Here is a 25,058-nt window from a genome sequence, read left to right as displayed (position 1 = left end):
GTCTCTGGGTGTCACTCTCTAGTCACTGTCTTCCACCTTGTTCTATCTTCTTGCCCATCTTGACTTCCTTTCCTCTTAATTCCAGGCTTACCTCTCTGTCTGGTTGGACAGAGCCCTGGGCTAGCAGAATAGGCCTTTTCTGATCTGAAAATGGCCTTTCTGTTTTCTCATCCATTCCCCCATGAGCGGTGACCAGCAAGAGCTCACCTGGTCTATCTTTATATGACAACCCTGCCCTTCACCAGGCAAGTCCTGTCTGCTCTCTGCCCCAACAGGGCCCATGACCTGTGTCTAGTGACCTGTGTCTGTTTGCCTGTCTAACCCAGACTTCAGGCCACGCTTGCTTACAGCAGCCTCCTGCACATCTCTAGTCCTGTGCTCACATCTCTAGTCCTGTGCTCAGCCCCAAACGTCCTCCCTGCTGGAGAAAACCACACAGCTGCCAGCTGACCAGATCCTCAACAAATTCCCGTCTTCTCCTTTAACGGGGCATTTCTGCAGCTCAATGGGCCTATCATTCAGCTCCTGTCAAATTGGGTAGAAGACCTAGGGCTCCCCAGGGCCCAGGAAGCTGCCTCTGCTACAGATAATAGCCATATACTCTCTCTCTCTCTCTCTCTCTCTCTCTCTCTCTCTCTCTGTCTCTGTGTGTGTGTGTGTGTATGCGTATGCATACATGCAAAACCAACAGCTGTGTCATGGTTTACATATATTATCTCGTTTGACCTTGGGGTAGGACAAATATTGTTAGCCCCACTTTATAGATGAGGAAACTGAATCTTAGTGAATATATGCAGGTTCCTTCATCAAACATTGTGTTAAGGGCTGGAAGAATAAAATATAGTCCAGAACTCCATGGAGCTCAGAGTCTTCTGTGCTCAAGGCTACACAGGTAATAATAATAATTTATTCTTTCAAAAATATTTTTCGAGCTCCCATTATGTGTCAGACACTGAGTATATAAGGAGAAAAATACAGACATATTAACCAGTGTTTACTGAGCATTTGCTCTGTGCCAAGCCCTGTATTCACTACTTTATAGATATTATGCTAATCCTCTGCACAGCCCTATGGCCTGGGAGCTGATCTCGGCATCCTCACTTTACACATGAGGAAACTGAGGCTTGGACAGGTTAGGTGACTTGTCCAGGAGCACCCACACAGCTAGAGAGTTGCAGAGCAGGAATCTGCCCTCAGACGGTCTGACTGCCCAGCTGAGTGCCTCACCATGGAGCGATGCTGCCTCTCAGCCTTTATGTCTGACTTCAAGTCCAGGGCTCTCTCCGCCACTCTGTGCTACCCCCACAGAACTCACCTCATTCTGGAGAGCAGATGCTTCTACCACCTTTACCAAGACACTCCCTAGGGTTGGGGGAAGGCAGCCCTGCCTGTATTCCACCTCTGTCTGTGCCCTCTTGTCCAATTTGGCTGCCTGGCTCTGCCCAGGGCTCTCTGCACAGATTGCTCCCCTCCTGGTGCAGGGTCTCTCTTCTCTGTGGGACCAGGGTCCCAGCACCTGTTCGCAGCAGCTTACATTCCTTGAGTTGGCCTGACTTCCCCCTCTGAGTTGGCTGATCCTGCAGGCCCTGTTTACCGTGGCAAGTGGTCATGTGTAAGTCTCTCACTTGCTAATCTAGCTTCTCCTTCAACAAGCTCTCTGGGTGTGATATGGTTTGGCTGTGTCCCCACCCAAATCTTATCTTGAATTGCAGTTCCCATAATCTCCATGTGTTGTGGAAGGGAATTGAATCATGTTGGGGGTAGTTACCCCCATGCTGTCTTTATGATAGCGAACAAGTTCTCACGAGATCTGATAGTTTTAAAAGGGGCTTTTCCCCCTGTATTCGGCACTTGTCTCTCCTGATGCCATGTGAAGAAGGAAGTGTTTGTTTCCCCTTCCCCCATGATTGTAAGTTTCCTGAGGCCTCCCCAGCCATGTGGAACTTCAATTAAACCTCTTTCCTTTGTAAATTACCCAGTCGCAGGCAGTTCTTTATAGCAGCGTGAGAATGGACTAATACAGGGTATTACCGTCTAGTTGCCCTCTTCCACCTCATCCTCTCTTCTTGCCCATCCTGGCTTCCTTTCCTCTTAATTTCAGGCCCAACCCATCGGCTGGTACATGACACTCTGTTCTCCCGACCTACTGCACACCCTGCCTAGATGCCCGTAGCATCAACTGCCTCTCCTAGGTCTTTTCCTCTTGCTCACAAACATGCACAGGCCCCAGAGCTTGGTGAAACCCTTGCTTAACCATGTGTTCCCCAGTACATATCTTAGGACTTTCTGAGCACATTTTGTCCACAATGACCCAGCCACACTGTGGCCCCATCCACTCCCATGCACCCTCAGTCTGGCTCTCCTCTCCTCTCCTCTCTAAGGAAACAGCTTTCTTGAAAGTCATCAGTGGCTTCCAAATTGCCAAATACACTTGCTTTTTCCACTCCTTGGCCTTTTTGACCCTTAAAAGCATCTGACACTGTTGGCTACCCCTCTTATTTTAACCCTTGCCTTCTTGATTTCTGTGTTCTTTTGACACTACTTTGTCTTAAGAGTCATTTACTTATTATAGGGAAAAGAAACCTAATCACATTAGCTCAGAAGAGTTTTTTGCAATAATTCAAGGAATGCTATGGAACCCAATTGCCATTATTCTGCACTATCATTTCAATTTTCTTCTGTGGCCAGTCCTTCATACATACCAGACAATACTCTCCGAAACAGTGTTTGACATAACAGTACACGGAATCCCTGCACGGAATCCTTCGGTAGCCCCTATTTCCTAGCAAATATAATCTTCATTTATTTCTTAATTATTATTTTATTTATTTATTTTTAGAGATGAGGTCTCACTATGTTGCCCAGGCTGATTTCAAACTGCTGGTCTCAAGTGATCCTCCGGACTTGGCTTCCCAAAGTGTTGAGATTACAGGCATGAGCCACCATACCTGGCCCAGAAAATATAAAACCTTAGTTTCATGCCACATCTTCCACAATCTTAGTTGCCCAGTACACCAAGACCACACTTCTGTCTTTAAGTTCCCCCAATTAAAGACCCTTTACCAACAAACTGGATCTGTCTACCTCATTCTTTTATTTCTCGGCTCCTTTAACATTTCGGGAATGCTTTGCATATACAGCCCTTTCACAGAACGTGTACTTTTCCAATTTGCTTTTCACTATTTTTCACTTCTGTCCAACACACACTTCTATGTTGTCTAGCTAGTCTACCCCCTATTCCCTAAACATATTTTTCTGTTCCTTGTTCACGCCATTTATTTCATAAATGCCTGACCCATATGTCTCTTACTAAAATCCTATATATCTTTCAAGTTCTAGATCAAACAAACCTTTATTAAAACTTTTACCCCTACAACTTTTGGCCCTCTTTCCTCTGAAAGTTTGGGATTGGGACCACTCTTTATTTGCTATACTGGGCTGGAGACTCTGAGCAGAGAATTACATCATATGCCATGTGCGTCCATCACAGTACCTCGCGGTGTGCCTGCCTAGAAATAGGATCCCAGAAGGGTGGAATGAAGTCAATGGCTGACTTATCTTTTTACTCTTAAAGAAGAGTGAAGCATCCATTGGCTCCTTGCCCCCACTATTCTGTCCCTAAATTGGCCTACCTCCTCAACTGAAAGAGCGACAAAGACCAATAGCTTTTTAGCTAGAAGCTTCTGAGTAGTTACAGCATGAAGGAAAGAAAGTTTGAATAGATATTTAAAGTGTTTTGTGACCAAGCAGTTAGTGATTTGCCTGAATCCACAGCAAGTGGGTGAGCTCTGGCCAGACTCTGGGATCCACTTGCTGATCTCATCGCTGCCAACTCTTAGTGTCCTCCTGCTTCTCTGGAGTCCAGCTTTGCCGCTTGGAACACAGGGCTTGAAGATCAGGCAGGAAGTCAAGAACCAGATCATTTCCAGGACCTAGTGACTCAAACGTTGTTCCACTTTCTGTATTTACCTCTTTCTGGGGCTTCTGGAGGGGAATAGTGGGCCCTTGAGATGTGTCTAGAGGACACGGTGACTTGCTGGTCCCAGGGAAGCATTTGTTGTCTTCCATTAGGAGGCCCTGATAGGTTTGTCTCCAGAATGTGCAGACCCAGATGAGTCACTCTCATCTAGAACCACATCCTTATCCGTTCTGGCACTTCTCTTCCTGCATCTGTATAGGTGGATCCCAAGACTCCACTTTCACTGGCCTTGCTACTAGTTGAAAGCTGCCAACCACAGGCTCCCAGCTCCTGCCTCTGGGGATGAACAGGTGACCCACCCTGAGCCAATTGGTGCTCTTTTCTGGGGTTTTTTACATGCAAACTGAAGAGAGAACACACTTTCCCCTCTGGTCCTACAGCTGAGATGTGAGTCTGGGAGTGCTGCCATAGTTGAAGTCTTGGGAAGGAGGATCATGTGAGAGAATGAGGCCCATAGGCAGAGAAAAGAATGAGAAAGAAGGAAAAGGAAGTGCTCACCACATCCTGGTTCCAGTCATCCAGAAGTCTAGCTGCACCCTTGCTGTTCCTGCTTTCGGACATCTAAGCCAATACATTTCTCGGCTAGTTAACTTGCAACCAAAGAATCCTGATTAACATAGCCTCCGTCTGTCACCTGAATCCCTTCTTTGACAGTTTATGGGAATTCCTGACTCTCTGTCTTCCTCTTTTCCTAGAAACATGCATTGAGGAATGGAGTTATGGTTTTCGTCATCATCAGCAAACATGACTGAGCACTTGCTCTTTCCTGGCACTGGCCTAGGCATGATGGGGAATAGATCTGCATAGGATAGTCCCTGCCTTCTGGGTGCTTCTATGCTCATGAAAATATAAGAAATTCCAAGGGCATCGAGCACATGCTGAGCACAGATCTTTTTAAGAACAAGGCATAAATCAATCAGTCTGAGTGGAGTTTTTACAGAACACAGACACTCATCACAGAAGATTATTTTGACCTGTTGGTGCCAACCATCCCTTTCTTGAAAAACTATCTGCCCCTTAGGACAAAAGGTTTTTCTCTTTTTTCTTAAAGTTACCTTCTTCAGTAGAGCACTCTATTTGTGGAATTTTCTCCACTCTGGTCAGCTCCTAAATCAGGATCAAATCTGGTTTTGTTATTGTTATTTTTCCAACCTTACCCAATTTATTCCCTAGCGGAACCCTGCCCCAGATTTCTCATCATGCCCAGAACCTTCCCATTACCAAAGTCTCCATTCCTTTAAACTAATATATGGCCTCTGGATATATCCTATTCCAGGATACAATCTGTGAATCTCCTGTTTGAATGTCTTCCCATATGTTTTCTGGTCCTATTTAACTTAAATGGCTTTCAAAGAATAAATGTGTAAAAAGGAACAAAAAAAGAGCATTACACACATTTCCAAAGAAATGATCTATTCTCAAGAGTGTGCATTCAAAATGGGAAACATTTAGATAAGGTTAGAAAGGAAAGAAGAAAGAGAAGGAGGAGTAGAAAAACAGGAGTTTCTGGGATCCCTGTATTCTTATTACCCTTCCACCCTCAGGTTCTGCACAGTCCTTCCCATATCCTGAGATCCAAGTACCAACACAACTGGTCCAGGCCTCCCTTGGGGAGACCTGTCTACTGTGGATTCAAATAGCCATCCTAGAGAATTCCACTGATTTAGGAATAATCCTTTTTCCTACTTGCCAGGGATAAATTTTTCCTCTCCTTAGGTCTGAGATGATAGGTCATCATTATCTACTTTCTTTTCCAAAACTTAGGGGCTTAAAAACAATTTATTATTTTTCACAATTCTGTCAATCAGGAATTTGGAAAGGGCTCATCTGGGTGGTTCTTCTGCTCCATGTGATATTAGCTGGTGTCACTCACTTAGCTACATTCAGCTGTCGATGAGCTAAGCTAGGAAGTTTGAGAAGTCCTCGCTCACAAATCAGATGCCTTGGTGCTCTTTCACATGGCCTCTCCATGGGGCTAGTTTGATTTCAGTGCATGGTGGTCTCAAGGTAGCCAAATTTTGTATATGGTACCTGGCTCCCTCCAGAGACTAAGTGGAAGCTGCTAGGCCCCTTACAGGCTAGGCTCAGAACTGCTCCAACATCACTTCCACCATATTCTGCCAATCAAGGCAAATCACAATGCCAGCCCAAATTTAAGGGGAGGAGAAATAGACTCCACGTCTTGATGAGTGGAGTAACACATGCATACAGAAAAGAAAGGAAATGATGGTGGCCATTTTTAGAGACCATCCACCCCATCCTTTCTACCCCCTCACTTAGAGCACAAATGCTTTTGCTCATTTCTTAGCCTTGGATTAAATCCCTATTTAGAGAACACTGCTATCATCTTAAGTAACTCTTTTATTATTATTTTTTAGATGGAGTTTCACTCTTGTTACCCAGGCTGGGGAGCAGTGGGGTGATCTTGGCTTACTGTAACCTCTAACTCATAGGTTCAAACGATTCTTCTGCCTCAGCCTCCTAAGTAGCTGGGATTACAGTGTGTGCACCACCTCGCCCAGATAATTTTTGTATTTTCTTTTAGTAGAGATGGGGTTTCACCATGTTGGCCAGGCTGGTCTTGAATTCCTGACCTCAGGTGATCCACCCACCTCGGCTTCCCAAAGTGCTGGAAGTACAGGTGTGAGCCACTGTGCCTGGCCATTAAGCAACTCTTCTCAGTTTCTTTTTCCCCCAAAGGTTATCTCGCCTTAAAGTCGCCATCCTAAGACCTAAAATCTTTCCTACATTTAACCTTCACTCTCCCTGAAATACTTGCTTCAGGAAACTATGTATTCCCAAGTACTGAACCCAAATTAATTTTTACTAAACCTTATTCTAATTTTTTGTTAAGTTATTATAATGACCATTTAAAACTTATAATATACTCATAATATAAGGCTGACAATCCTGGAGACCAGGGGTTGGCAATCTTTTTCGGTAAAGCGCCAAATGGAAAATATTTTCAGCTTTTGGCCATACAATCTCTATTGCAATTAATCACCTTCAATATTTAACAAAAGCAGCCATAGATAATACATAAGTGAATGAGTATGTCTGTGTTCCAATAAAACCGTATTTACAAAAATGGGAGCAGGCCAGATTTGGCCCACAGGCCATAGTTTGCTGATCCCTGCTTTAGACTAAGGGATAAGTTTGTCTTTCCATTTATTTTATCTAATGACTAGCTGTTTGACTTTAGAAAGTCACTTTTCTCAGAAACTTTGTGTATCTATAAAATGAGAATATCAAAGTGACCAACAATAAAATACTCCTTTGTGTCCATAGTTGTGAAAATGCAACACATCTTTAAAAAAAGTTTAGAGGAAATGCCCCAAATGGCCACAAGATGGCATTATTTCTCTGTGATCATATCTCAGAGTCCTGTTGATGTGTCCGTGACTTCGAGACTTTCTAGGGCTCTCTCCATTTTTCTTTGTAGATCTGCAGATGCCCTTTTTCATGGGGCTCCCTTTATATGGATAGGTGTCTTTATCTCTGTATCTATGTTTACTTAAGAGGTTTTAGCTCTGATATCATTTTATCTCTGCTTATCGGCTTAATTTTCCCTTTTTGTATATTTCCTCATTTCCATTTTTGTATATTCCATGTGTCTCTAGTCTCGGTCTTGCACTCTTTGTGTATTCGTACATCTGTCTCTTCTTTCTGCCCGGACTCTCTATCTTGACTATACTACTGAATAGATATATTCTTTTCACTTTTTTTTTTTTAAGACAGCGTTTTGCTCTGTTGCCCAGGCTGGAGTGCAGTGGCATGATCACAACTCACCACAGTCTCGACCTCCTGTGCTCAAGCAGTCCTCCCACCTCAGCCTCCTGAGTAACTGGGACTACAGGAATGCACCACCACACCCAGCTAAATTTTTTATTTTATTTTTTTGTAGAGATAGGTGTCACTGTGTTGCCCAGGCTGGTCTCAACCTCCTGGGCTCAAGGGATGCTCCCACCTCAGCCTCCTAAAGTGCTGGGATTACAGGCATGAGCTACCATGCCCAGCCTTTTTTTTCACTTTTTAATGAAAAAAAAAATTAATGAAAACAATTTCTCTGTTCTTAATTTTCAAATAGATAGCATATTTTCTGTATCTTTCAAATCTAAAAAATGTTTCTATGTATATAAAATGGAATGTCATATGTAAATTACTTAGCACAGTAGCTGGTATACAATAGGTGCTCACATCCTTCTATCTGGCTTCTCCTTATGTGACTCCCTAAGTGATTTTTTTCACATAGATCAATGATTCTAAGCGGAAAAGAAGTCGATCCTCCGTAACTACAGCATTTGTTGTTTTCTCTCCCCCTTACCCAGGACACCAATTCTTGGTGCTGAAAGCTCTTTTTCATGGCTGTGTTTGTACATATATTAATATTTTGGGAACTGATGAAAGTGTAGAGTCAAAGACCAAACAAGAGATTGGCGGCCCAATCAAACTTTTGTTCAGCTCTTTGTACCTTCCACAGGATTCGTCTCTTCCATTCGCTCTGCGGTGGTTTATTGAGTGCTCACTATGGACTGGATGATGGGGAGACAGGAGTGAACAAAGCAGACACAGTCTTTGACCTCAGGAAGCTTATAGTTTACTGGAAGAGACAGGCAATACATAAGTGAAGAAACAGGAATAAGTGCTGAATGCAGTGATAAGAATACCAGTGAGGGAGATCTCTCTGAGGAGCCTCTGAAGAGGAAGCTGAAGAATGAGAAGGAGTGTTCTGGGTGGCAGGAGCAATTCCACAAGAGGGCTCTGGGTTGGGAAGCACCTGCCAGAATTCAAGGAGCTGAAAGGAGACCCTGTGGCGGAAGGAAGCCAATGAGGTAGGGAAGAAGACCATGCGGACTGTGAGGCCAGGAGTGATCACAGGTCTGGGTTTCATTCCCATACAATGGGAAGCCACCAAAGGGTTTTAGCTATGATCTGATTTATGCAGTAAAAAAGATGACCCTGGCTACAGTGTAGGGGAATTAAATTAGGGGAGGATCAAGTGAGGAAACAGAGAAGGGTGTCTGCCCAGCGATGGTGGCAGTGGAGGAGGAAAGAAGAGAAAGGATTTGTGAAACATTTTTGGAAGTAGAAACGACAGGATGGGCCTATTAATGAAAGGCGAAGACAAAGGGGAGGGAGAGCCAAGGCTGATGCAGGTTCCTGGCCTTAGTACTTGGGTGTTCCTTTGTGGGAGGGAGGGGTGGAGTGGTCCACTTTGAACATGTTCTATTGGAGGTAGCAGTGGACATCCAAAGGATGATGTCAGGTAGCCAGTCAGAGATATGCATTTGACCTGGGACTGGGGATTTGGGTTGGAGGTATAAATCTGGAATTGTCAGTCAGGGGAATAACGTTATCCCCTAGTGAAAGGGGAGAGAAAGAAGAGAAGGCTCAAGACCTGGCCTGGGGACTCCAACATTAAAAGGGAAGGGAGAGGAAGAAGGAATTATGGTGGGGAAAGGAGAGGAAGCCAGAGAGAGAGCAGGAAACAGAGGAGGGTGGCCTCCTCAGCCTAGAGGGGAGAGTGCTTTCAGAAGAAAGCAGTGGGGGAAAGCAGAGAGAGCAACAACTGTGCCAGATACAGCTGAGAGGCCGAGGGGCATGAGGACAGAAAAGGGCACCCCGAGATGTGGGTGGGGTGCCACCCATGACAGTAGCAGGAAAAGCTGTGTCAGAATTGGGGTAGGAAGGTGGATGGGGGTGGGGCAAATAGGCAGCGGGAAAGTCGAGAGAGAAGTTTGGTTTTACATGGGAATAAAGAAATATACCTGCAGAGGATGAGCTACCGAGGGTGGGATGTTTGGGGACAAGAAATGCTGGAGTGTGTTTGGAAATATCAACATGATCACTGGAGAGTGATAGATTGTGCCCCAGGTTTGCTGTTTTTCTAAATAATGATAAGAACTTCTCATTGTGTAACTCTTCACAGTTTACAAAGTGTTGTCACACACACTCTGGCACCTCATCCTCACAGCCATCCTGCGAGGTATGCAGCAGCCCCCTGTTCCAGATGCAGAAGCCAAAGCTTAGAAGAACCAAGGGACAAGCGTGGGGTCAGAGCCAGGAGGTGGTAGGGCCAGGACCCCACCCCCAGGCTGCTCTCAGCAAACCCCAGGCCCCTGCTCTCCCCACAGTGGTGCTGTCCCAGTGAACTGGCACCAAAATGGGATGGTTCTCACAGCACGGGTCAGTTGTGCCCTTGATGGCGTCTCTCAAGCAGATTTTACGGTTCTACTGAGCCCGTCACCCCTGCCTGCTGGCCCATCCTTTGGGAAGCCATAGCTGCTTCAAAACATGGGACTTTGCCCCACTTCCTGGCTCCATTTAACTGAGCTTTGAAGTCTTCAGAATTTATAAAAGTGCCCAAAAGTCTCTGACAGGTGTCAGAGAAAGTGTGTAAGCCCACATAGCTCACACCCAGCTTCTCAGGCTCGTCAGCGTGGGGACTGCCAGCGGAGTGACAGTGGGCAAGTCATCTAACCTCTGAACCTCAGTCTCCACGTCTGTGAAATGGGGTGTTAATAAGACCCATGTCCTAGGATCGTTGTGAGGATGGAATGAGACAGTGGGTACAAAGCACTTAGCATAACTCTCAGCACACAGTGGCTGCTCTGCTAATGCTACCCATGATTATTTTTATTCATTCATTCATTCACCCACTGATTCACTCATTCTTGCATCAAATAGACATTTGTTAAGCACCTGCTCCGTGCCAAGCATTGCTCCAGGCACAGCAAATGCAGAGATGCATCCACTCCACATGCTTCCTGAGCTCAAGAAGCACATGTTTTAATGAGAAAAGTGATGTTGGAACACAAACAATTCTGTCCGCACAGGAATAAGCAAGGTGCAAAATGCTGTGGGTTTCCAGAGAAGAGAAGGTCACATCCAGCAGGGGCAGTCGGGGCAGGCTTCGTGGGAGGCTGAGAAGGTGGGGAAAGCATTCCCTGTGGGAGGGGACTGCTGCAGCTGAGCAAAACCACAGGAGCTGGAAAGGGCAGAGCACACTCAGTGGATGGTGAGGAAGCAAACAGGAGCGTCAGCCTCAGGAAGAAGTGGGAGAGGGAAGAAGGTTGGTTCTCCTGTTTTTCTTGGGGGATTGTGAGAGGCTCTGAGTGTTGGTCCAGCAGACTCAGCAGAGAGCAGCCTGGGTGAAAGGAGGAAGTGGCAACTCCAGGCACTACCCTGGCCTTGCACCATGGGGTGCCAAGAACCCAACCTAGGAGTTGTTGGTCTGGCTTTGTATCTGTAGTCCTGGGAGGCAGTGGGGGCTGGGGGAGATGAGGGGCAGAGTGTCAGGATGCATCCCAAGCTACCACATAGGTTTAGGGAAGCCTTTGTGGCATGTGCTCACTCTGTACCAGATCGAAGAATTTGACCCAGCCTAGCAACCTCACCGCTGGAACTGGCACCCAAAACTCTTTAAAGAAGAGAGAGCCAGGGCCAACTGCCTTTCCGGGGTTACTACCATGGTGCAGGGACCTTGTGTATACCCCAGCTTCTCCAGATTCAGAGCAGAAGGACTGGACTCCAATATGTGAGGAGGCCATGATCCCTCCTCACCTCTCACTGGGAGCTGGCTTCAGGGGGTGGTGAAGACATTCTAGGAGACCCAAGGGGCAGGGATGCAGAGGAAGGGTGTCAGTGCTGGGTTTACGTGATGGCTTCTCAGCCACAGCCTGGGACAGAGGGCGCCTGCTCTGATCATCTCATAAGGTTAGTAAGACTCACGGACCCACAGAGTCCAGGGGCTTTTAAACTCCAGCTCTGGAATCCCTTGTTCAAACAATGTATTATGGAATGTGATGCATAAAACAAAATGCATTAACACACAGATGCTCTAGTTGAACGGAGAAGCGGGCCCCCGGGGCTGCCTTTTACCACACATATCATGACCCTCAGATTTTGTCCAACTCTTGCATTTCACAGAAGAGAAATGCAGAGCCTAGAGAGAACTGACCAGCCCAAGGCCACCAACCTCATCTCTGGCAGAGCTAGGAACTTTAAGAAGTAAATGAGCCCAAGGATGAGAAAGTGCTTTGTAAAGTGTAAAGTGCTATTGAAATGTAAGACTACGGTAATCTTCGCCAGCTACATCTCTGTGAAATTATCAGGCATTTCTCAGGGGCACTACTTTGTGGGAGGCAGCCGGGGGAAAAATGAACAAGCCTGAGAGTGCTGGCATCATAGGCAGTACGGAAAGAACTTGGGGTTTGGACCCTGAAGACAGAGAGGCCCAGCGCTGCCACCAACAAGTTGTCTAACCTTGGACCTCACTTTAGTTTCCTTTTCTGGAAAAATGCTTTGCCTACCTTCCTTCTGAGACGGTGTGGGGCTCAAGGGAGACCGTGCATGTGAGGGTGCTTTTAACAAGGCCAAGCGCTCCACAAATACAGCCATCTTACAAGGTGCAGTAGTGATGGAAAAGCAGAAGACCCCAAGGCTTGCAAGACTCGTGTTCAGCCCTCACAGGCACTTCCTGTCCCCGAGCACTGGAGCCAGCTGCTGACAGTTCTGGAACCCAAGTGCCTGTCTCCCCTGGCCCTTGGCTAGACACATCTCCATAGGTCATGCCGCGCCCTAGACGTGCAGCCCTCAGACGCTCTTCGTCAAGGTGTCTAAGGCACAACCTCCCATCACCGGGCACTGACTCAGTCCCCAGGAGCTCCGTCTCTCCTTTCACACCCTATAGGGGCCAGAAGGCGCCCAGCCAGCTGCTCAGCATCCCCTAAATCTCGCTGGCTTCTGCATCTTGGGATGGTGCAGCGGGCCAGACTGGATTTGTTACAGGAAAGAAAGAAGTGATTTCTCTCGAAGACCTTGGAGAGCTCTTCCTGCCCTCCCTGGGTGTTCCCAGCTGGGGGCCCTCTGGAGCCAGTATCTGCATTTCCCTCTGAATGTGCACATTCAGGCTGAAGCATAGGAAGAGGTGGGGGACCCTGTGGATGAGGTCTGTTCCATTCTTTGGGAGGATCTGGCAAGCTGGTGCTCCCAGCGGGCAGGAAGAGGCCTCAGACATTCATTTCTGTGCTGCCTAGGGTGTGACCTTGGGCACGCTGACTTCCTGCAGGGCCCTTTTTTTCTCCATATGGGAGGGTGATGCAAAGAAATCAACCATGGGACACCTGAGTTTTATGATTCAGACATGAGCTCTGAGCTTTCATTCATTCAATTAGCCAATAAATATTTATTGAGCACCTGTTGAATGCTAGGCATGGTTCTAGGCACTGGAGAACAAAACAGACGAGAAGTTCTGCCTTCATGGAGCTGACACTCTAATGGGACCAGGCAGAAGGAAGAGGTAAATGAGAATATGGAATTGTCAGCTGTTGGTCAGAGCTCTGGGAAGAGAGCATTAGTGAGAGATAGAGAACAGGGTGGTGGTGCAGTGGTGGGGGTGGTTGCTAATTTTCGGAGCATGTGCAGGCAAGGCCTCACTGAGAAGGAATAGGGGAGCAAAGGTTTAAGGGAGGTGAAGGCGGGAGCCAGTGGTGTGGATGTCTGCAGGAACAGCATCCTAGGCAGAGAACAGCAAGTGCAAAGTCCCTGAGGCAAGAACGTGACTGGGCTTCAGTGCAGCAAGAAGGGAGTTGCAGGTGCAGGAGAGTGAGACAGAGGAGAAATAAGTAGTGATGCCTTTTAACCTTTTGTCTTGAGTTCTTAGAAAAAGATACAGCAAGCCTGTCTAATAACTTTAGACATGTTCGTGTTCTCCCAACGGAGAGGCTAATTTCATCCTTCTGTTTAAATGCGGTGACTTTGTCAGGAGAGTTGTTCAAACCTCAACAACAAAGCCTCCTGCTCCTCCAGGACTAATTCACACAGGGACTCGGAACTCGGGATAGTAGAAAGGGCCTTGGTTCAACTCCCAGCACCTGATACTTCCTAGGCTGTGTTACCTTGGAAAGGGCATTCAGCCTCTCTGAGCCTCAGTTTCCCTGATAAACCTCATCGGTTGCCTCATCCATAAAATGGGTTACTAATACATGCCTACCTCTCTTGATTGTTAAATTTAAATTAATGAGATTATAAATGTGAAAGTGCCTTTTGCATTGAAATGGGCAAGATGAGCATCAGGAAGTTCTTTGTTTTCTTCAGTGGAGCCTGTGGGAAGGGTCTGTCCGTGGCTCCCACTTCCCTCCGCCACCCGGCTGCTTATATGGTATCCCACATGGCCCCTGCTGACTTTCACTGCACCCGAGCCCAAATCTGATTCAGGGGCACTCATCCAACACTCAGGGGTCCGTGAGGCAAGGCTGGCCGGGTTCCCCAGGAACACTCTGGATCTGACTTGCCCCATAGCGTGTCCGGGAGGACTCCCAACCCATTGTACTGGTCGGATGGGACTGGGTGGGCCCAGCGGCTCCTCTCCAGCATCCCCTCCCCATTCCTCCTCCAGGTACAATGGCCCCAACCTGGTTCTGAAGTACGACCGGGCCCAGAAGCGGCTGGTGAACATCGCGGTCGACGAACGCAGCTCACCCTACTATGCGCTGCGGGACCGGCAGGGGAACGCCATCGGGGTCACAGCCTGCGACATCGACGGGGACGGCCGGGAGGAGATCTACTTTCTCAACACCAATAACGCCTTCTCGGGTAAGGACTGGGGCTCAGGTCTTTTCCTGCTTCCCATCTTCTCCCTCCCAGCACCAACTTGGAGAGGGCCGTGGGAACCCTGGCCCTTCCTCAGGCAACTGTCATCGTCCCCCTAGGTACTGCCCCCTGCTGCCGCAGGACCTCTCTGGGTCCCAGAATGACTTCTTCTCTTGCGTGTGAGCCTGTAGGTCTCATCTCCTGAACCCCGGGCCTGGAGATGGACAGGGTGAGCAGAGACCGAGGCTCTCCCTCAGACTGAGTGTCCCCGCCACCACCTCCTAATGTGAGCCGTCCTTACCCCTCTCCCCAAATTCTTGCCAAGCACTTACACTATGCCAGCCTAGAGGTGCTGAGGATACAACTGTGAGGAAGAGAGACCTTGAGTTCATGGAGCCTTTTCTTGCAGGAGCTTCTCGAACTGAAGTGTGCATCCAAATCCCCTAGAGGTCTTGTGCAAATGCAGACTGATTCAGCAGGTCTGGGTGGGGCCGAGACCCTGCACTTCTGACCCGCTCCCAGGCTATGATGACGATGCCTCTGGATCAGGGACCACACTTTGAGTAACAAGGTCCTGCATGCTAAGGAATGGATGAGGGAAATTGATGCCCAGAAGGCTAAATGACAGTGACAATAATAGCAGTTAATACTTAAGTTGCACCTGTTGTGTGTCAGGCCCTGATATAAGCATTTACATTAATTATCTCATTTAGGCCTCACACACCTCGATTAGTAGATACTGGTAAATGCCACTGTACAATTGAGGAAACTGAGGCACAAAGAGGTTACCTGACTTGCCCAAGGCCACACAGCTTGTAAGTCCCAGGATTCAAACCCAGGAGTCTGACTCCAGATCCATCCTCTTAATCAAGATGCTCTACGGCTTTCCTCAACCCGGTGTCCTCACTGCCTCTTGGAGAGCCTCGCTTGCAGTGGTTGCTCAGTGTCTCATGATTTGGGGGCTGTGCCCTTGTGGCAGCAGATCAAGGTGGTTTCCCACCCCTGATGCTTGCATTTTCTCAGGCTCAGATCTCAGGATCTCAGCCCAGGCCTGTGGGGCTGTAACATCTCTGTGGAAGTCCCAGGCCACAGTGTCCCGAGGTGAGGGACACTGTGAGGGATGTAGGGCCCTGTGTCCCTGTGGGGCCAAGCTGAATATGCAGTGGGCTCCCCCAGAGGGCAGTCCTCTTTCAGGTCTGCTTTGGATGAAGCTCTGTGGTTCAGACTTGAGCAGTCATCATCCTGGACCTCCCAACCTCCTGGAGGCCGGTAACTGCCTGGCTATGAGGACCACCTTCCTTGTGCTCCACTCTCCACCCTGGCACACATACACTGGCTTTCCCCTGAGCCACGACTTTACCGTTATTGGTTGTGGAGCCCAAGCCAGGATCCAGCCCCTAGACTGCGCCTGATGTTGAGTCCTGCAGTTGCATGAATGGGAGGGGAAGAGGTTAGGGCTCATGCCAGGGGCAGGGGCAGGCAGTGCTGTCTGGCTGGCAGCCAGCCTTGTGCAGCCAAGAAACAATGAGCCACAGCCCTGAGTGGTGTTTTATGGGTTTTCATCTCATCTTGCCACCAAGTGAGGCCTGAGAGATAGTAATTATCCCTACACAAATATCAGGGCATGATTATGCAGCTGGATTTACTGCCCTCTCTCCAGCCAAGCCAAGATTGGATTAGGACACAATTAATTGATGGGCTGATCAACTCTTTAATATGGGACAAGGTCAGAAAGGGAGCAGTGTCAAGGGATGCCTACAGAAGGGGTGAGTCCCCAGGAAGTCTCTCAGAGGCTGGGAAGCTGGAGCAAGGAGAACTGTGGAAGTGTGGGCTCATCAGGCAGATGCCAGAGGAAGGGGACAGACCATCCCCTATTCACCAAGCACAGAGCACCTGCTGTGGCAGCCACCAGGTGTCTCTGAAGCAGCAGCCCCTCCCACACTCTTAAGAGTGCTGCATTGTGAATCCCAGAGCCCTGGTTCCCTGCCCAGGCTGCACATTAGGGTCACCTGGGGAGCTTTCAACAATCCCAGCTAAGCCGCACTCCAGTCAATCCCATCAGAACCTCTAGGAGTGGGACGCAGTCACCAGATGGTAAAGACCTCCAGGTGATTCCCCATACACCAAGGTGGAAGGCCACTACCTCAGAATCATGCTAGTTTCATGCTCGGCCTCACAACAACCCTACTCATTTATTAATGCATTCATCCATTGGACAAATATTTACTGAGCACTTACTATTCTAGGGACTGAGGATGCTTCAGTGAATAAAACACAAAAATCCTGCCCTCATGAAGTTTACACTCTATCCTCAACACAGCCTTGTGTTTCTCTGGGTATCTGAGTCCCCTCTCCCAATCCCCTGCCTGTACTCAAAGATGCTTGAAGGCAAAACCTTGTATCGTTCATATTGTGGCCCCCTTCGGTCCCAGTCAGACATTACACATCCTAAGAGCTAAGTTAAAATTTGATAAATAAATCCCAGGAAGAACAGGCAGGCGTGAGCTGTTGGGCCTGAGAGAGGGTTTGCCTATTGAGGGAAGTCAAGAAAGGCAGGCACAGTGGAGGCGCCAGAAAGGCCCTGGGCTCCTGAGATCGAGGGCATAAGTGTGCACTGGGAGAGGCCGGAGCCAGCCCCCGGGGTGGGGGTAAGGCAACAGTGCCCAGCAGCCTCAGTGCTGGCCACCTTCTACGGGTTTCAGGGATGTCTGTGGGTTTGAGTTAATTTTTCAGTTGAGTGATCCCATTGATTCATCGACAGTGGGCGGGGTGTGGAGCAGGGACATTGTGCCGTGTCAGCACTTCCTCGGGCCCAGCTGGCATGGCACTCAGCCATTGCCATCCTGCCCACTCTCCAGGGCCCCCAACCAGCCCAGGCATGCCCATGGCATTTAGCTGTGCCCATGGCATGTGCCAGGGTGTTGGAGCAACCTGTGGAAGCATGGTCCCTCTCTCCTCCCTTGGCCAGACTTTGGGATGTTAGTATTGGAGTTCCTAGAAGAAGGCGAGCACCCTGCATTCCAACAACATCCTGGGGGAGTCATTTTGTACAAACCTGGGGTCTGCCCCTTATTTACTGTGTGACCTTGGACAGGTTACTTGACCTCTCTCAGCCTCAACTCCCTCATCTAAAATCACGCCAACTTCTTAAGCTCAATTGCCACCAATGGCTCCATAGACTATATCCAAAGCCCTTCCCATCGCCTACAGCACCCCTCCTATGTGATCCGGGTTGCCTTTCTGACCTTCTTTCCTCCATTCTTCCTCTTACTCACTGCCTTCCCACCTGAGGCCTTCGTACTTGCTATTCCCTCTACCTGAAATGCTTTTCCCACTGATGTTCTCCAGGCTCACTCCTTCATTCAGGCCCCTCGTCCAGTGAGATCTTTCCTGAGCCCCTTATCTAAAATTGTAACCCCATTACCCCCTGTGCCCTTAACTGGCTTTATTTTCCTTCACAGTACTGACCACTAACTGAAAATAAGCGATTTTTTGTTTGTTGTCCATCTCTCCTACTAGGGTCTTAGTTCCGTGGGAGTGCATTGTTCACTGCTATACTCCAGATCCAAAGGAGTGCCTGTCACTTAGTAAGCATTAAATACATATTTTTGAAGGAATACCTGAGATAATGAATGAAAGCACTTATTACAGTGCCCAGGACTTAATAAGCACTCCACACAATAGCCGTTCTAGTCCTGTGGCTCTGAAGAAAGCCAGAGCCTCTCAAAGTGTCGTGGGTAGAGGTCCACAGGCCTTCCTCCTGGCCTGTGGGAAGGACAGACCGTGGGAGCAAAGAGAAAAGGACCGCAGTATAACACCGTACAGATGAGGGGCCCAGTGGGCCTGGGTCAAGGGCTGAGAATTGGCAAGTGGGTAAGGGAAAGGAGAAGGAGGAAGACTGACCACCATCCCAGGACGTCCTGGGCCAGGAAACCAGCTTATGGCTTCACCAGCCTGGAAAAATACAAGCCACTGAGTAGCATTTCAGGCAACACTACTCAGTGAAACCAGGTAGGAGAGTGTGTAGGATGCAGAAGGACAAGAGGCAGGTGCCGACACCTCACCTCCACATCCAGAACCTAGGATGTTCTGCAGCTCCTGGTCAGAGCCCATCCCCTGGGAGGTCACACACTAGCTCATCCCTGCTGCTTCACTGAATAGCCCTGAGCATTCCCACCTACATGGGCTGGCCTGGGGTAACGAACAGAAGCATGGGTAGCAGATGGGTCAGTGTGAACTGTGAGCCCCACCACTACATGATTTTCATGCATTCAGTTCCACAAAATGATGATTGAAGATCTGCTATGTGTGGGGTACTGCTCAAATAATTTATCTGTCTCCCTCCTTCCTACACAAACAGCATGCCCAACTCATGGTTCCACTCTTTGCTCTTTTCATTTAACAATGCAGTTTGGATTTGATTTCATGGCAGCACACAGACAGCTTTCTCATTCTTTTTATGGTTGTATAGTACTCCACTGTGCCATTAATTTAATTGGTCTTCTATTGATGAAAGATTACTTGCAGTCAGGTTTTGCCTTTCACCCTTACAAAGCATGCTACCAAATGAATAAGTTTGTACAACATGCCATTTCCCACAATTGCAGGCATGTTTGTGAGTTCATAGAAATAGAATTACTGCCTCAAATGAATATACATGTGTAGTTTTTATAGCCACTGCCAAATTGTCCTTCCTAGGGCCACTGCTCAGGACGTTCCCATCGACCAAATATGCAAGCAAGCACTTTCCAACACTCCCAACACAATATTTCATCTATTTTTACAGTATTTGCTAATCTGACGGAGAAAAAATGATATCTAAGTACAGTTTTAATTTTCAATTTTGTTAAAATGAAGGAGACTGAGAAGATTTTTATGTATTTGGATCTCTTGTCTGCTCATAGCCTCTGCCTATTTTTGTATTGATTATTGGTCTTTTCCTTATTGAGTTGTAACAGCTCTTTATAAATTAGGGAATTAGCCCTTTGTCTATGGAACAAGTTGAAGATACTTTTCCCTTGTTTGTCTTTTTTTCTTTTGTCTTTGCTCTTGGTGGATGTTGTAATGTGGAACCTTTTCATTTTTATGGACTTGGATTTATCACTTTTCTGTGGGGGGTGCTCTGTGTCATACTTACAGAGGCCTTCAGCAGAGGCTCTTGTAACTTCTTAGAGAGGAGAAGGAGCGTCAGTCACCTCCATAAAGAGAAGGGTATTTGGATGGGTGGTGCTTCCAGGCTCTTCTGCCTTCACAGCAGAAGAGCTGATTGATCTTGAGAGAAGCACCCCTGGTCGGGCAGCTCCTCCACCTAGTCCCAGTTCCAACTGTACCCAGATACTCTGTACCTCACTACTCCAAGTGTGACGCATGGGCCATAAGCATGGCAATCAGCTGGGCGCTCTTAAAAATGCAGAGTCTTAGGCCCCACCCCAGACCTCCGAAACCAGAATCTGTATTTAATCTCCAGGAGCTTCCTGAACCCAGCAAAGTCTGAGATGTATGGCCCTATGGCTCCACCCTCTTTTCCTAGGATTCTCTAGGTCCTAAAGTAGATTCTAGGGTCTCCTGATCCCCCAGCCGGATTTTACTTGGATGCAAAGTCCTGATTTGCAGCTCTCCCAGCATGGGCCAAAGCAGCACAATACAGAACATGGGACCCCAGAGGCCATTCCCGTGGTCCTAACAAGGACCCTTGGGAGCTGGGACTGACTCCCATGAGCGACCCAGCTCTTTAATAACATGAGAGGGGGCTCTGCAACAGGCAGACCACCTCATAACAGCTGTGCAATCTTAGGCAAATGACCTAACCCTCTGAGCCCCAGTTTCTGTCTGTGAAATGAAGACTCCACCTTCCTGGCACTGCTGCGGAGAGCACTGAAGGAGCTGATGTGGGCAAAGTGCCTGGCGGGAGCTGATCGGGTTTCCCTCTTCACCTTGGGATGGGGGAAGGAAGGCTGGGGTCAGCATTTACATCGGGGACCCAGCACAGCCTGGGCTCCTCTTTGAAAATGTCCTTTGACTGAATGAGTTCTTTCTTCCCCTGGAGCCATCACTGTCTTGCTGGTTTTCCATTGACTAAGTGTTATAAAGCCTTTTATACTTAACATCACAGTTGCCTCCTGAGTTGAGGATCTGCTGTGGTCATGTGCTGTGATTTCCTGGATGATGGTGGTGATGGTGATGGTGTTGTTACTGTTTATTTAACTTATCATGTGCCTGGTATTGTTCTCAGCACTTTATGTACATTATCTAATTTAACCCTCACAACAACCTGATGAATAGGTGGCCATTCTCATTCCATTTTACAGATCAGAAAAACACAAGTTCATGAGTTGCCCAAGATCCACCTAGAGGGAAGGATGTTGCTGGCTACCTCCCCAGCCCTGCTGTTTGCCTGATGAATGAGGTTGGAGGCTGAGGCTGAGGCCTTGACACAAAAACCTGCCCACCCTTCTCTCTACCACCAATACCAGACCTTGAGACAGACCATCTCCCAGGTGGGGAAAGCCCCCTGGGGAGGAGGCATTCCAATCCTGTGATCCTTAGGGAGAATCCTTTATGACACAACCTCATGCTCCCAGTGGCTCCAGGTGCCCTCTTATTCCCCTTTGCTAGTCTTCTGATGCCTCCTTCTCTGTCCCAAATGTGGTTTCTCCCCAGGACTCAAGCAACCCGTTTATGGCCTGGTCTTTCCCTTCTCCTTAGCTCCAGACTCACTACTCTGTAAGGAGTCATAGTCATGCCTCATGGCCAGTGACCTCTTGGCCACTCTGTGGTCACTTTAAATGCAAACTGTCTGAAGCCAGGCTCCTGCTCACCGCCAGCGAGCTCAGCGTCCCTGCTTGGGTCACTGTTTCCACATTTTGGACAGCTCCCTCACTCTCCCGGCCACCCAACCCCTCCTGCACCGGTGCTTCCTCCCCATCCTAATCAAGCCTGAGCTCCTACAAAAGTGGCCACTTGCTGCATTTTCTCCCTCGCTAGCGCATTCACCCTTCATTCCCCTGCCAACTTAATCTTCCAGAAACACTGTCTTCCCCTGACTTTCCCCATATCAGAAGCCACCAATGGCCCCTTTGCCCTCAGTACTGGAATTACTGGGTCTCCCCCACCCTGCCATGCTTCTCCTCCTCCACCTGCACAAATCCCCCTCCCTAGGCAAACTCAATGTCCCCTCTGTGCCTTTTTCTTGCCATCCTGCCTAAACTGTAGAGTGCAGTGCTGTTGTTACTCTGACCCTTCCAGTCTCAGTTCAGGTGCCTCCTCCCTTATGAAGCCCTCCCTGATCACAGCGACCTCTTCCATCCTGATTTCAAGGCATCTCCCGACATACTGTCCAATTCTGCCCTGCTGGGCTCTGGCAGCTGTGGAATCTTAGGAAAGTCCCCTTCTCTCTCATGCCCCAGGCGCTTCATGGGTAAAGGGGTCATGAAAATAGTACCCACCTTGAGGGGTTGTGGTGAGGGTTAATGAGTGAATATTTGTGAATTTCCTGGCACCTGGCAAGTGCTATAAACATGACAGTATCATTCATTTCATGGCTGTCTCCTAGTATCTCCTTTACCTGTCCCTGGTGTTGTGGGTGGACTCTAAAAGCCCCTAGTCAGGGACAAAGGCATACTTCCCCTGGCCTCCCACGGCATCTGGTGTAGCACCTGGCCCCCTGCAGGGCATGGTGGGCACCTGAGCCTCACCCACGGACCCCTCCCTCTGGCCTCCTGGCAGCAAATGGTGGTTCTACTGGACTCTGAGACCTTCAAGGCTCCTTTAATGCCAAGATGCCAGAATCGGGGTGGAAATGGGAATCCCCAGACTTGCCTCTCGTGGGGGCTATGACTCCAGGGCCCCCTGCCCTGCCCCAGATGCCTCCTGTTTCTCCCAGGCCTCTACCTTCTCAGTGTCTTTCCCCAGGGGACTCAAGAGAATCCCTCTCTCCTGCTCCTCTTCCTCACCTCGCCTCTTCCCGAACAGCTGCCCCCACCCTCTTATGAGGGACCCCAGGGCAGAGTGCAGTTCTTGTGCAGCTACAAGGAGCCAGAAGGCAGGACTGCATGCTGACATGGGCCAGGGGCCAGTGCTGGGTGTTTATTGCCTGTGCCATCGACCCGCACAGCTCGCTGTTTATCTGTCTTCCTGACACACCTAATTACCCAGGTTGCAGCTGCCAGAGCGTTTGCTCTTCCTAAATCACCGGCTCCCATCTCTCCTGTCGCCCAGGCCTCCGGGCCTCTGCCTGCAGAAGGGCTGCCATTGATTTTGCCGTTCCCATTTATGATCTACAAGGCTCTGCATGGCTGTTGCACATTTTACCTTAATTAGTTTATTCTTCTGGGCATCCCTGTTGAGCTCAGGAGCCAGGAGGCTGAAGAGTGGGAGAGGCCAACAGCACAGGCGCCCTAACACCTCCGGCTGAAAAGCTCTGAGCCTGACCAGACATCAGCACCTTAGGACAGCAACTTGCTAAGGACAGCACCAGTTACACAGGGCACTAAGAGGTGGTCTACAAAAAGGGGTTCCATGGCCAAGGAACATTTGGGAAAGGCTGGGTTAAATAAAATTAAACAGGTAATTCATTGCAAGACTTCTTGACATACTAATAGATCAATGTCCAAGGGAAATCTCCGAGGGGTGGGTGAGTGCGCAGTCTTTCCCAAGCTCACATGATCACAGAATCCTTTCTCCAGGCTCCTCATAGAGACCAGAGTCCCACAAAGCACACTTTGGGAAATGCTGCCTGAGGTGGACAGGAGGAACTGGAGGTGAGAAGTCAAACAGAGGGGGACAGAGTCACCCTAGACCTAGTTTCTCCTCTAGATAGCTAAGGCAGGAACTTGGCAGCTTGAGAAATTTCTCTCACTCAATCCAGAGGTGTCCATCAGAGCTCTGCAGAACGCCAGCTACCACACCCATTTTCTCCCCGACTGCATGCCGGCCCAGGCTTCAGTGGAGTGTGACCCAGGCATCTCAGAGATGGTGCTAGCTGGAGGTACAGCATCTAAAGGGGCCCTGGTTGGGCAGAGATGGGCAAGGGCTGCTTGCTGATGGTGAGGGCTGGAGACCCGGAAGCCTGCAGGGGCTATCCGCAGAAGCTCCCAGGCGTCTGGAAGCAATAGCAAGCCTGCCACTGCCTCCAGGAGAGCCATGATGATGGTGGCCTAAGTCCAAGTCCCTTCTCGAGAGCCCTGAAATCCAGAACCCTCTGAACACTTCAAGTGCATTTTTTAAGTTTTGTGGGAAATTCAATTGATAGCAAAACCTGTCCTGGGCTAATCTGAGCTATTTATAGGCTTTATTTATCCCACTTAGGGTGAATATTCATATAATTCACTGCAGAAATATTAATGTGTTTAATTACAGGGTGCTGCTTCCATCCCTGCTGGGGGTGTTATGTAATAAACGGTGTGTGTACTGTGTTACCTTTCCAAAATCTGAAGGAAAAATATGTAAATTCCTGAACACATATGACTCCCAGGAATTTTGAGGAGGGGCTGTGGACCTGGGGTCTCAGACCCGCCGCCGAACTCTCTCCGTGTGCGTTTCTCATGTAATTCCCACAGCGATGCTGGGAGGGAGGCAGAGCTGTTATCCACAACTTTTAGATGAAGAAGCCAAGACCTCGGGCCTCACAGCTAACAAGCCTCAGATGTGGAACGCGACTCCGGTCTACTGGGTCGGGGCCCTGTGGTTTTGTCGGGGTCATCCGCGACTCCGTTTCCCCCATGTGCATCCAGGCCACAGCAGCTCTGTGCAGGTCCCTTCTGGGCTCCACAGAAATGGGCCTGTGCTGAAGCCTCCACCTGCAACCCCTGCAGGCCCCCTGGGTCTGCCTCCACTCAGCGGAAGGGACGTTTCCTCCTCCCTGGGTCAGGCTTCTCTGGAGAGAAGGCAGGAGAGAGAGTGCCGGTTCCCTGCTGTCGGGTGAGGACCCCTGGGGCCAACTCCAGACCCCACAGATGATGCTTCTGATCCTGTGGGTCCTGCGGTCTCAGGGGGTCGCAGCGTGAGGACCCCTCAGAGACCAAACCTTTTGTCCTCTTCTGGGTGGAGCCACCTGAGGGGTCGAGGGTCACTTACACACTCCCCTCACCTATGCATACTCCCACAAGTACTCACGCTCATCTGCTCACTTCCACACACACACTTGCCTGTTCTTGCACACTATGCTCACACTCACTCTCACTCGTGCCCACACTCATCCTCACTCACCCCCACACTCACTCTCACTCACCCCCCCACACTCACTCTCACCCCCCTCACACTCACTCTCGCTCACCCCCTCTCACACTCACTCTCACTCACCCCCCTCACACTCACTCTCACCCCCCTCACACTCACTCTCACTCACCCCCTCACACTCACTCTCACCCCTCACACTCTCACCCTCTCACACTCACCCTCCCCACACTCACCCCTCTCACACTCACTCTCACCCCTCACACTCTCACCCTCTCACACTCACCCTTACACACACCCCTCTCACACTCAC

The 25,058-nt window shown here is 49.0% G+C and overlaps 1 protein-coding gene across 2 annotated transcripts in view; it reads left to right on the top strand.

Annotated features, from left to right (window-relative positions):
* Positions 1-25,058, top strand: part of CRTAC1 (cartilage acidic protein 1) — a 166,078-nt gene that overhangs the window by 79,120 nt on the left and 61,900 nt on the right. For both annotated transcript variants that reach the window (XM_017880349.1, XM_017880357.1), the window contains exon 3: positions 14,379-14,575. In XM_017880349.1, coding sequence (XP_017735838.1) covers positions 14,379-14,575 — 197 coding nt within the window. The remainder of the gene's footprint in view (positions 1-14,378; positions 14,576-25,058) is intronic.

This window comes from Rhinopithecus bieti, unplaced genomic scaffold (assembly GCF_001698545.2).
Source record: "Rhinopithecus bieti isolate Rb0 unplaced genomic scaffold, ASM169854v2 scaffold_425, whole genome shotgun sequence".
Lineage (NCBI taxonomy): Eukaryota > Metazoa > Chordata > Mammalia > Primates > Cercopithecidae > Rhinopithecus > Rhinopithecus bieti.
This window is presented reverse-complemented; position numbering and strand designations above follow the sequence as displayed.